General features: G+C 47.4%; 1 protein-coding gene and 1 pseudogene across 8 annotated transcripts in view; one reads left to right on the top strand and one right to left on the bottom strand.

Annotated features, from left to right (window-relative positions):
• Positions 1 to 6641: 6641 nt before the first annotated feature.
• ABHD2 (abhydrolase domain containing 2, acylglycerol lipase) overlaps positions 6642 to 14770 on the bottom strand; it is a 115599-nt gene continuing 107470 nt past the window's right edge. For all 8 annotated transcript variants that reach the window (XM_054450342.1, XM_054450348.1, XM_054450345.2 and 5 more), the window contains one exon: positions 6642 to 14019. In XM_054450342.1, the coding sequence (XP_054306317.1) occupies positions 13823 to 14019 (197 nt within the window). In that variant the 3' untranslated portion in view covers positions 6642 to 13822. The remainder of the gene's footprint in view (positions 14020 to 14770) is intronic.
• Positions 7195 to 8000, top strand: LOC129013726 (vesicle-associated membrane protein-associated protein A-like; annotated as a pseudogene).

Genomic DNA, 14770 nt, shown 5'->3' with positions numbered 1-14770 from the left:
ACTGGCTGGCTGGTGGCAGTAGGTGAGGCTTTGTTGTTCCCACCAAGGCATCCCAGTCAATCAACCCAAGACTTGTCTGCTCTTGCCTGTAGGGTCACCCCCATTCTTTGTGGGTTATCAAGCACCCTTAGTGCTGCACCTACATTTTGGGGCAGGATATTCCAACCGTTTGCTGGACTTTGGATTCAATTCAGTTCTATCTGCTTTCATACCTTTGGGAATTTCTCTGATCCACTGAGAGTTCTCTTTCTTGCTTTTCAGTGAGGCTGTGTACATGTTCATGTATATGTCAATGTATATATATGTGTGTGTGTGGGTATATATATATTTATATATACATATATATATGCACTTATTTCTTACATACTTTCTTTCACTCCTAGGGTTTGTAGTGTATGCTCATTACGCAAGAAACTTCCTTCTTTATAACGTTCAGAGTCAACAAGCCATGTCCATAAAATCCATGAAAACGAAAATGGTATTTACATAGGACTCCCAGGCTGGAGGAGCAGTTACAGTAAATTATTATGGGCAGAAGGGTAGGAGATCAACCAGTGAGGATTGTGTCCCAAAAGTTGAGGCTTCATTTTTGCAAATCAAATCTCACATGGAACCTTGGTATTTAAACCTAAAAAGGGCAGGCATGTGGCTCATGCCTATAATCTCAGCACTTTGGGAGGCCGAGGCAGGAGGTTTGCTTGAACTTGGGAGTTTGAGACCAACCTGGGCAACATGGTGAAACCCACCTCTACAAAAAATACACAAATTAGTTGGGCATGGTGGAGCACGCCTGTAGTCCCCACTACTCAGGAGGCTGAGGTGGGAGGATCACCTGAGCCCAGGAGGTCAAGGCTGCAGTTAGCCATGGTTATGCCACTGCACCCCAGCCTGGACAACAGAGGGAAACCCTGTATCAACAAAACAAAACACAACACCAACCTAAAAAGAATGAAGCTGCTCTGGTAGAAGGGGCCTCACCCTGAGAGATCACTTATGAACATCTGGAGCTAAGAAGGTGTTTCAAGTATGAGAACTGTCAGTGGTGCTTTGGGGTCATGTGAGGAAGGAATAGAGACTAGTGTTTGCCAAGGTGGAGGGCACTGGTGACCTGCGTGGAGGTGTTGATGGAAGGGGGTGGTGATGAGGCTGAGTTAAATACTTAAAACGAATGGGTATTTTTGGCCAGGTGCGGTGGCTCATGCCTGTAATCCCAGCACTTTGGGAGGCTGAGGTGGGCAGATCACTTGAGGTCAGGATTTGAGACCAGCTTGGCCAACAGAGTGAAACCTCATCTCTACTAAAAATACAAAAATTAGCCAGGTGTGGTGGCAGGGACCTGTAATCCCAGCTACTTGGGAGGCTGAGGCAGGAGAATCACTTGAACCCAGGAGGCAGAGGCTACAGTGAGCCGAGATCACGCGATTGCACTCCAGCCTGGACGACAGAGCAAAACTCTGTCCCCAAACAAACAAACAAACAAACACAACAACAAAAAAATTTGCCGAGCTTGGTGGCGGGGACCTGTAATCCCAGCTACTCGGGAGGCTGAGGCAGGAGAATTGCTTGCACCTGGGAGGCAGAGCTTGCAGTGAGCCAAGATCGTGCCACTGCACTCCAGCCTGGGTGACAGAGCGAGACTCCGTCTCAAAAAAGAAAGAAAGAAAGAAAAAAAGAATGGGTGTCTTTTACGTTTTTATGATATACTTCTAATTGGTCCTAAATCTGAGGGAAACACTGGTTGATCCCTGTCCACTGACTCCCATCTTCCCCCGAGCCCCGAGCTGCCAGGTGCCCTCCTGGACACAGCCCAGGCCCACTCTGAATTTGTGGCAGCTCTAAATATATAAATGAAATCAGGCACATGCTGAGCAGAAGACTCTTGGGGCAGCCCTAGCTTCTACTCAAACCCGAATGGGATGCTAGGGTCGTCCCTAAGGTCAGCAGGGCTGGGGCCTTAGCTCAGGGACCCTGTCTGATAAGAAAACCAAGTGGCTTTCTGAGGAAGAAGCCATAGGGTTGGGATCCCGCGAGCCGGCTCTGACTGTGTGCTCGCGCCGCCCCCTGCTGGCCGTGCCCTGACACTGCCCCTCCAGGGACAAGCTGGGCAGGAGGGTTAGCTGGGTGGGCTGGACCAGACCTTGCCTGAGAAGGTGGGGCCGCTTTTGGGAAAACGCGTCTGAAGACTACGAATGTTAAAATCTGACGTGCTCAGCTTCACAAAATCCCAGCTGCCTATGTGTGATTCCTACAAATGGCCCCCACATTATTGGAGAGAGACAATAAAATACTCTTTTGAAGGCCACCAGCTATGGGAAGGGGGACAACAAAACATGAATTTTATGACAACCATTTGGTGCCCATAACAACTTCCTTTCTGGGGACATCTTTTTTTTTTTTTTTTTTGAGACGGAGTTTCGCTTTTGTTGCCCAGGCTGGAGTGCAATGGTGAGATCTCAGCTTACCGCAACCTGTACCTCCCGGGTTCAAGCGATTCTCCCACCTCAGCCTCCTGAGTAGCTGGCATTACAGGTATGCACCACCACGCCCAACTAATTTTGTATTTTTAGTAGAGACAGGGTTTCTCCGTGTTGGTCAGGCTGGTCTTGAACTCCTGACCTTAGGTGATCCTCCCACCTCGGCCTCCCAAAGTGCTGGGATTACAGGCGTGAGCCACCACACCCGACACTTTCTGGGGACATCTGGGATAAGGCAGGGATTCTGCCTCATCAAAGTAATTCGAGAGTTGGAAGGTTGCGGCGATGCATTTCTGCCATGCTAATGTGGACGCTGGGAGAATGGAGACAGCAGAGTCTGGAGGCAATTCATCAAGCTGTGGGTGGAGGTCTCAGGAAGGAAACGGGCGCCAGCTTCAGAGAGCCTCTCAATGAGATTGGCCACTGCCTCGGGTTTACCCAGGGGAAAGTGGAGGAGGTTACTGCTGCCTGGGGGCCTGGCAAAGCCTTACTAGAAGAGGTATACCTTTCTCTTAACTCAAGCTAGCAGGAAAAGAGGTGAAGTGTACTACTGCTGATCCCACTTTTTTTTTTTTTTTTTGAGACAGAGTCTCACTCTGTCACCCAGGCTGAAGTGCAGTGGTGTGATCTCGGCTCACTGCAACCTCTGCCTCCCAGCTTCAAGCAATTCTCCTGCCTCAGCCTCCCGAGTAGCTCGGATTACAGGTGCATGCCACCACACTCGGCCAATTTTTGCATTTTTAGTAGAGACGGGGTTTCACTATGTTGGCCAGGCTGGTCTCGAACTCCTGACCTTAGGTGATCTTCCCATCTTGGCCTCCCAAAGTGCTGGAATTACAGGCATGAGCCACCACGCCTGGCCTCTGATCCCACTTTTGGTTGGGGGCTTGGCTCTGGAGTTGAGGAAGCTCAGAAGTGTCAAATCTGGAAGCTTGTGGGATCTCCTGGAGCCTCACTACTCAAAGGGTGGTCCAAGGAGGGCTGGACCTTGGAGCTCCCCATGGGAGCCACATCTCAGACATGCTGCATCAGAATCTGCATTTTTAACAAGACCCCCAGAGGACTGCACATTAAACAACCAATCAGGCCAGGCACAGTGGCTCACACCTGTAATCCCAGCACTTTGGGAGGCTGAGGCGGGAGGATTGCTTGAGGCCAGGAGTTCAGTACCAGCCTGGGCAACACAGCAAGACCCTGTTTCTACAAAAAAAAAAAAAAAAAAAAAAGGAAAAATCAGCCAAATGCAGTGTAGTTTTAGCTACTAAAGAGGCTGAGGCAGGAGGATCTCAAGTCTGGGAGTTCGAGGCTGCCTGAGCCATGATCACACTACTGCTCTCCTATTAATAATGGGCAACAGAGAGGAGAGGAGAGAGAGAGAGAGAGAGAGGAGGCAATCAATGCTTACAAAACCGTGGTTGTCTACCTCCCAGCAGGTGGCCCAAATGTGCACTGCTTTAAACCCTGTATGTTGACATATGGAGGTGAGGATATGGAGGAACCCACTCTAGTAAGTATTCATATCTGTGGGTTTAAAGGCAAACTTTGCACGTGAGCAGAGAACAGAGAAGAAGGCTGCAGGAGCCCTGTGGGAAGACCGCAGCTGACAGGCTAAATGTCCCAGAATAAGCAAGTTCCACTGTGGGGCTGTGCCCGGAAGTCACCTTGCCAGTAGGCAGGACATGCATACACCTTGATTTCTCAAGGTGGCCACATATGAAGAAGGAAAAGACAAGGATCAGGGTTTGATGGTTTGCACACAACGTGGCTCGTCAGCACTTCTAAGCCCAGGAATGTTTTTGGAAACGATAACCAGGCCGGGCTCTGCTTTCTTCGCAGCCCATCAGTTGGACGCCTTGGTGTGGAGCTGGACCACGTCAGACACTTTTCTTGTAGTTTCTACCTTGGAGATGATGTATGAGTGGGAACCAAACAGATAAAGCCAAAACCACTGTCCAAAGTAACATCAGCACTCTGAAAAATATCATCTGAACCTCTCAATTATCCTGAGGTAGGCATTCTTAGTATAATTATTCCCATAGGTAAATAAATAAATAAATAAATAAGTAAATAAATAAATAATCTGAGGTTAAATCCTGCTTAGGATCAAAGAGCTAGAAATGGCGAGGATGGGACCCTGACCCAGCATCTCCGGCTCCAAATCTCTTTGGCTCTGTTGTTACTCGTGCTTTGTCTCCAATGTTTGTTTCATTTATTTCTGGGGGCGGGAGAGGTGCAGGCAGAAGGGAGAAGAAACAATGAAATGAGAATTTCATATATTTCAGGTTAATTTCACCAACTATCATCAGATGAGGAGGAAATGACTTTAAGAGGAAACCAGTCTTCAGTAGAGATGCTGGGGTAAATGTGGTAGATAGCATGAATCAAAAGGAAGGTGTGGGTGACACAAAGCCACATGGAGAGAGGTGTTTGATTTATCCCCTTTGGGGAGGGGTTCACCAGTTCGAGGCCAAATTGCCTGTCATGTCTTTCAACTACTCTGATATATGGTAGCACTTTCATGTAACTCCCTCTAAAGACACCCAAGAGAGAAGTGAGGAGGGGAGGCTGTCATATGAAGGGCCATCCAGTCAGGTGTTTGATCCTCACCAAGGGAAAGTACTCCCTATAGGACTAGAGCAGAGAGGCCGCTTAATGAAAGGTAAAATAAAAAGTAGCATGACTGGGGCAGTGAGTGAGGTGTCACTGAACACAGACGCTGTACGGCTGCCTCAGGAGAGGGCAGCTGTGTGTGCTACTGGTCCTGCCTGACCACATTGGCATGCAGCTGGCACTGACCTCCCTAACGCCCTGGACCTGAAATTTCTTCCATGTGGTGTTTTCACAGGTAGTATTCTTTGCAAGTTGGTTTTCCTGGGCCAAAATAGTCTGGCTATATTGTGGGGGATATGAATCGAGGGGAAGCTTGCTGACCAGAGAGGGATGAATTTTGAAATTTGCCACCGGGCATTTTTAGGTTTTGTTAATGCACAACTTCTAAAGCTAACACTCCCCACCCTGCCTAACTTCACAAAGGTTTTGTGTGGCCAAGGAGGGAAGGGAGCTGTGAGTGTCTCTTGGGGGTGGTGGAATCCTCCTGGCTGAGCCAGTGTTTGGTCCTGGGAGACCCTTAGCTTGGGTTCAGACAGATTCAAAGAAGAAAACACCACCAGCACCCAACCAACCCAATATAATCTTGACTTAGGAAATGTTCACTTAGTCTTTTTTTTTTTTTTTTTGAGACGAAGTTTCACTCTTGTGCCCAGGCTGGAGTACAGTGGCGTGATCTCGGCTCACCACAACCACCACCTCCAGGGTTCAAGTGATTCCCCCGCCTCAGCCTCCTGAGTAGCCGGGATTACAGGTACGTGCCACCACGCTCAGCTAATTTTGTATTTTTAGTAGAGACAGGGTTTCTCCATGTTGGTCAGGCTGGCCTCGAACTCCCAACCTCAGGTGATCCACCCGCCTCGGCCTCCCAAAGTGCTGGGACTACAGGCGTGAGGCACCATACCCGGCCTCACCTGTTCTTTTCAAAGAACATTATTGGAAAAGCATACAAATCACACACGGCAAGCACCATTTACACCTTGCCTTGTATTTTGTCTTCATGATTCACTTTAAGAAGTGATTAAAACACTGAGGCTGGGCATGGTGGCTCACAACTGTAATCCCAACACTTTGGTAGGCCAAGGCAGGAGGACTACTTGAACTCAAGTTTCAGACCAGCCTGGGCAACGTAGCAAAAAACTAAAAACCAAAAAATTAGCCAGGTGCAGTGGCAAGCCGCTGTAGTCCCAGCTACTCGGGAGGCTGAGGCAGGAGGATTGCTTGAGCCCAAGAGGTCAAGGCTGCAGTGAGCTGTGATCACGCCACTGCACTCCAGCCTGGGCCACAGAGCAAGAACCTCTCTCTAAAAAATAAAAAAAGTAGAAAACAGATACTTCACTTATTTTAGTTCTTGGCTTTCTTGCCTGGAGAAGATGGGGTTGTGAAGACACTTGTGGCCTGGTCAAGGTTTCGGTATTTGTTTGCAATGATGGACTAATATCAATTGTGGTGCAAAAATGGGATTTTGTGTATTTCCATTAATCTCATACTTTGGTGAAGACACAGGAAGAATCCTTTCAGACGGAAAACTGCCACTATACAAAGGACACATAGCCACACCACATTTTTAGTCTTTATTTTTTAAGTAAATTCCATTGAATCAAATATAACAAAATTACAGTTTTTGTTTGTAATGATCTTTGTTCACCACCACGCAATCATAGTAGAATCAAAAGTAATATGAGAACATAAAATGATCAAGGACATCATTGTTTAGTATAATTTCTTAATAAAGGTAAATATCCCCATATTTAGAAAAAATTGCATTGCTAGTTGCAAATCTTAAACACCTCAGTGCTGAAGGATCCTGTATTTCCCCCCAAAGATCCAGCAGCACGGAGGCTTTCAGAACACAAACTCAAAAATATAGTATTTTCAGGGCAGCATTTTAAGTTTCAGAAAACCCAAACAAAACAAAACAAAATCAGAATTAGGAATGTGAAAGTGATGGTGCTCTAAAAATCAATCTGGAAGCAGATCTGCCAACATAAGAATGTGGTTGAACAGAGTCTAACCAGGAAAAGGAGAGATGCAAACTCGCTCCCCCTCCCCCCTCGCCATCGTCCCCCGCCCCCAGCGAGCAAACCGCCCCCTGCTCTGCGCTGTCTCTCAGATGGCGTCCGCCTTCGGGGCCATGGCGAAGCACGAGCAGATCCTGGTCCTCAACCCGCCCATAGACCTCAAATTCAAAGGCCCCTTCACAGATGTAGTCACTACAAATCTTAAATTGCAAAATCCATCGGATAGAAAAGTGTGTTTCAAAGTGAAGACTACAGCGCCTCACCGGTACTGTGTGAGGCCCAACAGTGGAATTATTGACCCAGGGTCAACTGTGACTGTTTCAGTAATGCTACAGCCCTTTGACTATGATCGGAATGAAAAGAGTAAACACAAGTTTATGGTACAATTTTTGCTCCACTAAACACTTCAGATATGGAAGCTGTGTGGAAAAAGGCAAAACCTCATGAATTAATGGATTCCAAATTGAGATGTGTATTTGAAATGCCCAATGAAAATGATAAACTGAATGACATGGAACCTAGCAAAGCTGTTCCACTGAATGCATCTAAACAAGATGGACCCATGCCAAAACCACACAGTGTTTCACTTAATGATACCGAAACAAGGAAACTAATAGAAGAGTGTAAAAGACTTCAGGGAGAAATGATGAAGCTATCAGAAGAAAATCGACACCTGAGAGATGAAGGTTTAAGGCTCAGAAAGGTAGCACATTCGGATAAACCTGGATCAACCTCAACTGCGTCCTTCAGAGATGTCACCAGTCCTCTTCCTTCACTTCTTGTTGTAATTGCAGCCATTTTCACTGGATTCTTTTTCTTTTTTTGGAGACGGAGTCTCACTCGTTGCCTAGGCTGGAGTGCAGTGGCGTGATCTCGGCTCACTGCAACCTCCGTCTCCTGGGTTCAAGCAATTCTCCCACCTCAGCCTCCCGAGTAGCTGGGATTACAGGCGCCCGCCACCATGCCCAGCTAATTTTTGCATTTTTAGTAGAGAAGGGGTTTCACCATGTTGGCCAGGCTGGTCTTGAACTCCTAACCTCAGGTGATCCACCCGCCTCGGCCTCCGAAGTGCTGGGATTACAGGAGTGAGCCACCACTCCCGGCCTTCATTGGATTCTTTCTAGGGAAATTCATCTTGTAGAGTGAAGCACACAGAGTGCTATTTCTTTTTTTTTTCTCTTGACCAGAAAAAGATTTGTTTACCTACCATTTCATTGGTAGTATGGCCTGCGGTGACCATTTTTTTGTGTGTGTACAGCGTCATACAGGCTTTGCCTTTAATGATCTCTTATGGTTAGAAAACACAATAAAACCAAACTGTTTGGCTACTGGACAAATTGTATATTACCAGATCATCACTAGCAGGTTTCAGCTGCACTTCAGTCCTTTATGAAATTCATAAAGAATTGTTCTGGGAAGTGACGAGCGCCTCTGCCTGGCTGCCACCCTGTCTGGGAATTGAGGAGCCCCTCTTCCCGGGTGCCGCCCCATCTGGGAAGTGAGGAGCGCTTGCCTGGCCGCCCAACTGTCTGGGAAGTGAGGAGCGCGTCTGCCCGGTCACCCATCCTCTGGGAAGTGAGGAGCGTCTCTGTCCGGCCAGTGTACCTTCTGGGAAGTGAGGAGCGCGTCTGCCCGGTCGCCCACCCTCTGGGAAGTGAGGAGCGTCTCTGTCCAGCCACTGTACCTTCTGGGAAGTGAGGAGCACCTCTGCCTGGCCACCCACCATCTGGAAAGTGAGGTGCGCCTGTGCCTGGCTGCTGCGCTGTCTGGGAAGTGAGGTGCATCTCTGCCGCCCGCCGCGGCGTCTGGGAATTGAGGAGCGCCTCTGCCCGGCCGCTGCCCCATCTGGGAAGTGAGGAGCGCCTCTGCCTGGCTGCTGCGCAACCCTCCAAGTGTGAGGTGACAGCCTTGTGTGTGATCTTTCTGCCCTCCCCAAGTTTGCATTTTGACATTAAAATTTACTTTTTAATTAAAAGTTTTAAATTGGAGAATTAAAAAGAAACTAATTTCAGCTTATTATTACTAGAGATGCATGGAAGCTCTACCCACATACATGCTAGGAAAAACAGTTCAGAAAACACGGGGGACTGACTCTTCCAAAAGGAGCAGCTGTCTACTCTGCGGCCTGCTTCCAAGGGCCACTGTGGGAGGAAGCCTGGGCTGCTGTGTTCGGAGGCAGCAGCAGCAGCAGAGACGGGAAGGAAGGAAGGAGGCCTTGCCTTGTGTGGCATTCCAGTTCCCTCTCCCAGCAGGGGTCAGATTCCCCTTCCTTAGCTTCAAGTGCAATTTGGCAAAAGCAATTCTAGTGTAATCGGGGGCAGCGGGAGGTGGGGGGTGGGGGGTGGAGGGTGGTGAGAGGTTTACTTCCCTCTGCTTAGATAACAGAGGTAGAAGAAACCCTTTCTGTCAATTGCTTGGCCTCTAAGTGCCACAGGCAGGCTACTTTTCATGGCTTTTTGAAGCATCCAAGCAATCCAAAGTGGCTTTGAACAACAGAGTAAGGCCAAGAAGGGCAAAAAGGGGCCAGAGCTGAGGTGTTTGGGCCAGTTCTGGATCCCTCATATTGTTAAGGGAGGGGTGGGGGCATAAGATAACAAGGAGCCTACAGGCCATTTGAGGAAATTCTCTGGTTTTGCTGCAGCTTCGCTTCAAACTTCCACAGCAGAAGAATTTGAATTCTAATGCCACAATATTGTTGTAATACCAGGGATTCTCTAGAGGCAAGTTAAGGCTTTCTGGGCAAAGAAAACAATTCCAGATGATATTGTGACAGAATGCTACAGTGAAATGCTTCTTAATGACTCTCCTGTCCTGCCTGAAGGACAAAGACCTATGAGTGACTTCAACTTGACGTGATGTTTCAGTGATCTTTACTTTAGCTCTGAGTCAGAATCAATGCCACAGGAAAAGAAAAGCTTCTTACATCTCAGACATCTGCTTGCTGAGCAAACACAAACAAGAACACATGTATTGTTTCCCAGGAGCTGGCAAAATAGATCTCAAGTCACACAGTTACAAAGAGAGCTCTTATTCAGATGCTGGGCATATAAGCTCAGCTACCCAGAAAGTTCAGCTTTAATGAAGACTGTGGTTTTAGAATGAAAGCCTGAGCAGGAAGGATTTCTGCCCTGGGAATTCTCAATGCTCTGCCTTGAGTCACACTGGAGGATGGAGATAGGCTCCTCATTCCAGCGGCCAGCACCTGCCACGGTCACAAGACCACCTTCAGAACAGCAAGGATCTTACGATGACAGTGGGGACTCTGAAGAGAACAGTCAAAGACACAGGGCTTTGGACAAGATCAAGGGTCTTCACCAGGAAAGCTTAATGCAGAAGCCCCCTCCCTCCAAGTACCCTCAGCGTGAGCCTTGAGCCTTGACATAGCCGTTTCCACCTGCAAGGGCTGGAGAAGCCAAGTTCACGCAGATGTTCAGCAATGTTCAAGCAAATGACGTGTAAATAGATGAAGTGGTCTTAGAGATGGTCTAAGAGGAGGGAACGGGCTCAGAGAGGTGAGGTGACTTGCCCATGATCCAATGTGAATTAGAGACCATTAGGACAAGAACTCAGCTATAGTTCCACTCTTACGGTGACTCCTAAGGTTCCCAGTAAGTGTAAAATGCTGCAGAGAGGTTAAAAGAATATTGTAACAAACAGCTTTCTGCTTTCATTCCGCTCTGGAATCATTTGTGTAAACTCACAGCAGGAAAAGATAACAGTTTTCTTCAAGTCTGTTAAACTCACTTCTAACATAAAAACATTAAAGAAACTTGACACCATTTTTTGAGTCAGTTAATCCTAATTTGACTGGAATCAGTTACTTATAAGTGTCTTCAAATTGCTTATGAGACACGGAGTGCTACAGGAGAGATGTGGGTGCTTCTCCCCATTGGTTTTTAACACATTATTCCTGCAATGGAATTGTCCAGATTGATGCAATTTATAGCCTCAATTTGATTCTAAAATATATTCAAATACTCTTTAAAAATTCAGCCTTGTTTTTAGCCCAAATAGAACCTTACTAGCAAGAGGGGGATTCATATACTCATCAGAAATGAATGACTTTGGGAAGAAAGGCAAGGACACCTGGAGGAAGGAAAAAAGATGACCTATCTATAAACTGCCACTCCCTCATTTATCAGGCAAGTTTGCAGCTCTGTAAATTCAGTGCCTCTGTGCTCCCATTCGGGGACAAACAAGAATTTCCCTGTAAGAGTCACAGTCACATTCTCATTTCCATGCCTAAGAGCCTGAAGCTTGAACAAAGGGCTTCAGTTAGTTTCATGTGAGCCCAGATGGAATGTGAGTGCCATTTAGAGTCACACACTAAAAAGATTTCAGCTGGGACATTGGCGCCCACAGTCCTGAGGGAGCAAATTTCGGTTGTGTGGCAACAAAGGCTATGCTGCCAGCCCTGCCTGTCCTCCACAGGGGCCACCGGGACTGCCGTGCAGACCAGGCTCCACCCTCCCCCACACCGGTTTGTGTGACAACGGGGCTGTCTTTTCTCTTCCGGAATTTCTGAATGGAGCTGGTACATGGGCCAGCCACTATTTTGTCAGAATAGGTTAAGGGGTGTGGCCTCAGGCATATGAAAGGAGCCTCTCGCTCTTCTGGGGTGGTGATTCAATCCTAGGAAGTTATTGCTTGGTTTACCTATTCTCATAAAAAGTCTTGAGAAATGAAGGTAGTAGTAGCAGAAATATGACTATGAATCTTCTAGATCACAGCTGTAGTTGGGTAAAGGGAAAAGCAACAGAGGACAGGGACTAGCTTCCAAATTGAGGGGGTAAAGTGCCAGTATATGCTAAAAGAACACGAAAAGGAAATGTATTAGACAAATAATACACTGGGGGGAAAGTCATAATGATAGAGGCTGGTGAGTGCCAGAAATTATACCAAAGCAAAGTTGAGACCACAGAAATCTCAATCTTCTGAGATAAGGGCTGTTTTTGATGTTATTCAGATGATTTGGTGATTGTCAGAAAACAACTTCTTCAGGTTACAGACGTTACCGTCACAGTCACTTGGACCCGTGCCCAAACCACACCCACCTGTGGCCCTGAGGGTTGGCAATCAGGCGCCCAGGTGGCTCCTTTGATCCCTGAAACATCCATGCAGACCCACTACTTATATTCCAGTCTGTCCTGGAGTCAAAAGAGATGAAGGAGGAAAAATATCTTTTTAAAGTATCCAGGCAATTTTACTCATAGTTCTGTTTAGTTCCAGATAGCAACTGCTGACTGTTCAAAGTGCAGGGTTTTTAGATATTCAAGTACCACAGGATCGGAGAAAAGGAGTACTTGAAACCTAGAGTTGCGTTTTCACTTGAGAAGACACACTTTGGAAACACCTATCCAACAGACTACAAATATAGGCTATTAAATAAAAATCTGGTTTCAAAATAATACCCACTTAGGTTGGAAATATCTTTCTGCAAACTCAGATCCAACTTTTGAATTGTTTGGTATCAAAAGGCAAAGTTAGAGGGACTTGGGTTTAAAAACTAAAATTACAAGTGAGTGCTTAAAAAAAAACTCAGAACATCTTTTTATCAAATAAAGGACACACACACACAAAAGGCAAATGATGATATCTACATGCTTAGACTGGGAGAGCGGCTCCCAGGCTCCCCTGGAGGGATGTTCTCTCAAACCTCAGTAAACTGAGTTTGTCATTGAACTCCGAACCTGGTAGTGAGCTCAGCAATCTACCTGGTCCAAGTCCCCCTTTTTAGAGGTGAAGAAATTGAAGCCCACAGGGACTTTGTCCAGGGTGAAAAGCAGAGCCAGGGCACAGCCCGGATGCTCGGCCCACCCAGAGCCCTTCTGAGACATCACACTGTGGTCACACGATGGCAGCTCCATAGCCGGCCTTGCTGCTCTGGAGACCGTGGGAGCTAGGGGACACCCCTGATTATGAATTTCAATAAAACGAGCTACGAAGATGTTTCCAATTTACGGGCGCTGTTGAACAGCATTTCCAAAATTTGCTTGGTGATGAGAATCATCTGGGGCACTTGTCAAAAATTAAAATCCCCAGGCTCCTTCCCAGACCCAGTGAATCAGCCTGTCCGAGGGGAGGGACCTGGGAGGCTGAATTTTTAACAAGTGCCCCACGTAACTCTCAGCAGCAGCAAAGTGTAGGGAAATGGTCTTAGAAGATAGGGTGAAAACTTGGCTTGTGACTCAAAGGAATTTCCTTTGCCATTTAAGAAGCCACACTCTGGCCTGGGAAGCCCGGGTTCTCAGGCTTCCAAGCTGAGCTGTGTCTTCAGCATTGGCCTGGAAGGGTGAGTTTTTAAGGTCTATGTAAGGACACATACAACCACCACAAAATGACATACATCCTTCACTGTTCTCAGGGAAAAGCCTTTTGGTGGCAAAGCAAAATCGCTATTCAGACACATTTTTAATAGGGAAACTAGATGTACTTGGCTTAAAAGCAACCAGATGCTGAAACTGGACAGAGGGCAAGAACTCTGTCACTTGTCACCATGACTAACAATGCAATGGAGAAAACCAGTAACTAAGCACAAAAATAGCCTGGAGCTCCCAGGAAGAGCTGCCTACTCTGAGACAGGTGTGCATGGTGGGTGCCCCCTGCTGATGGTGTGAGGTCAGATCCAGGTCACTGAGGGAGATGGGAGACCTGAAACAGGGGGTGAGGGGACGCAGCTTCCAGAGGAGGGCTGCTGGAGCGTGCCAGAGTCCGGGGGCCTCACTCCAGGTCGGCCTCCACCTGCTCCGTGTCAGAGCACTGCGACTTGTTACGCTCCCATTGGCAAATGGCGTTGGCGTACTCCACCACCAGCTTATCCATCCATGTGAGGGGCTCGGGGAACAGCACAGAGCCCTCAAAGAAGCCCAAGTGGCCCCCATGCAGAGGCAGCACAAACATGACGTTCTCTCGTTTCTCTGCAGGGGAAACGCAGCTGAGTGAGTTACTGTTCTCTAGCTTGCTCCAGGACAGGAGGTACAGAGGTGAGCTGGCTAGGGTAGCCTGGGCTGTCCCTGCAGGGCCACCTAAGTGGGCATCCAACCTCTACTCACTCTGCCTTGTTCACCAAAGAGGGGGCAGGCAAGACAGTGGCATCTAGCAGGTTTTAGAATACAGCTTGGCTTTGGAGCTGAATGGACACCGGCTTAAGAAAGCCTAGAACTCTAAGGGGTTCTCAAACTTGGCTGCATATAGAATCAGTTGTGGAGTTCTTAAAGCTCCTTAACCCCAGGCTGGCCCAGATGAATTAAATCAGAATCTCTAGGGGTGGGAGGTGGGAGAGGAGTGAGGGAAGGGAATTCCCAAGTGTTGGTATTGCTCAAGCTCCCCAGGTGATTCGATGTGTTTCCTAACTTCGTGCATGGAAATCACTTAGGATATCTTATTAAAATGCAGATTTTGATTTAATAAGCCTGAAGTGGGAGCTGAGATTCTGCATTTCTAAAAAGTTCCCAGGTGATGCCCATGCTAGTTGTGGGGGCCGGGCTCTGAGCAGCAATTCATGGCATTTCCAGTATTATTTACTAGCGAACAAGGAGAATTCAATGGAGTCAATGAGTTTTCACTACAGACATTTATCTTCAAGATTCTTAAAGCTGCACGCTGTGTTAAAAGATGCCCAAGCTCTCAATGCCACGTGCTAAGTGGCCATCCTGAGAAATAATAACC

Source organism: Pongo pygmaeus, chromosome 16 (genome assembly GCF_028885625.2).
Source record: "Pongo pygmaeus isolate AG05252 chromosome 16, NHGRI_mPonPyg2-v2.0_pri, whole genome shotgun sequence".
In the NCBI taxonomy this organism is placed as follows: domain Eukaryota; kingdom Metazoa; phylum Chordata; class Mammalia; order Primates; family Hominidae; genus Pongo; species Pongo pygmaeus.
This window is presented reverse-complemented; position numbering and strand designations above follow the sequence as displayed.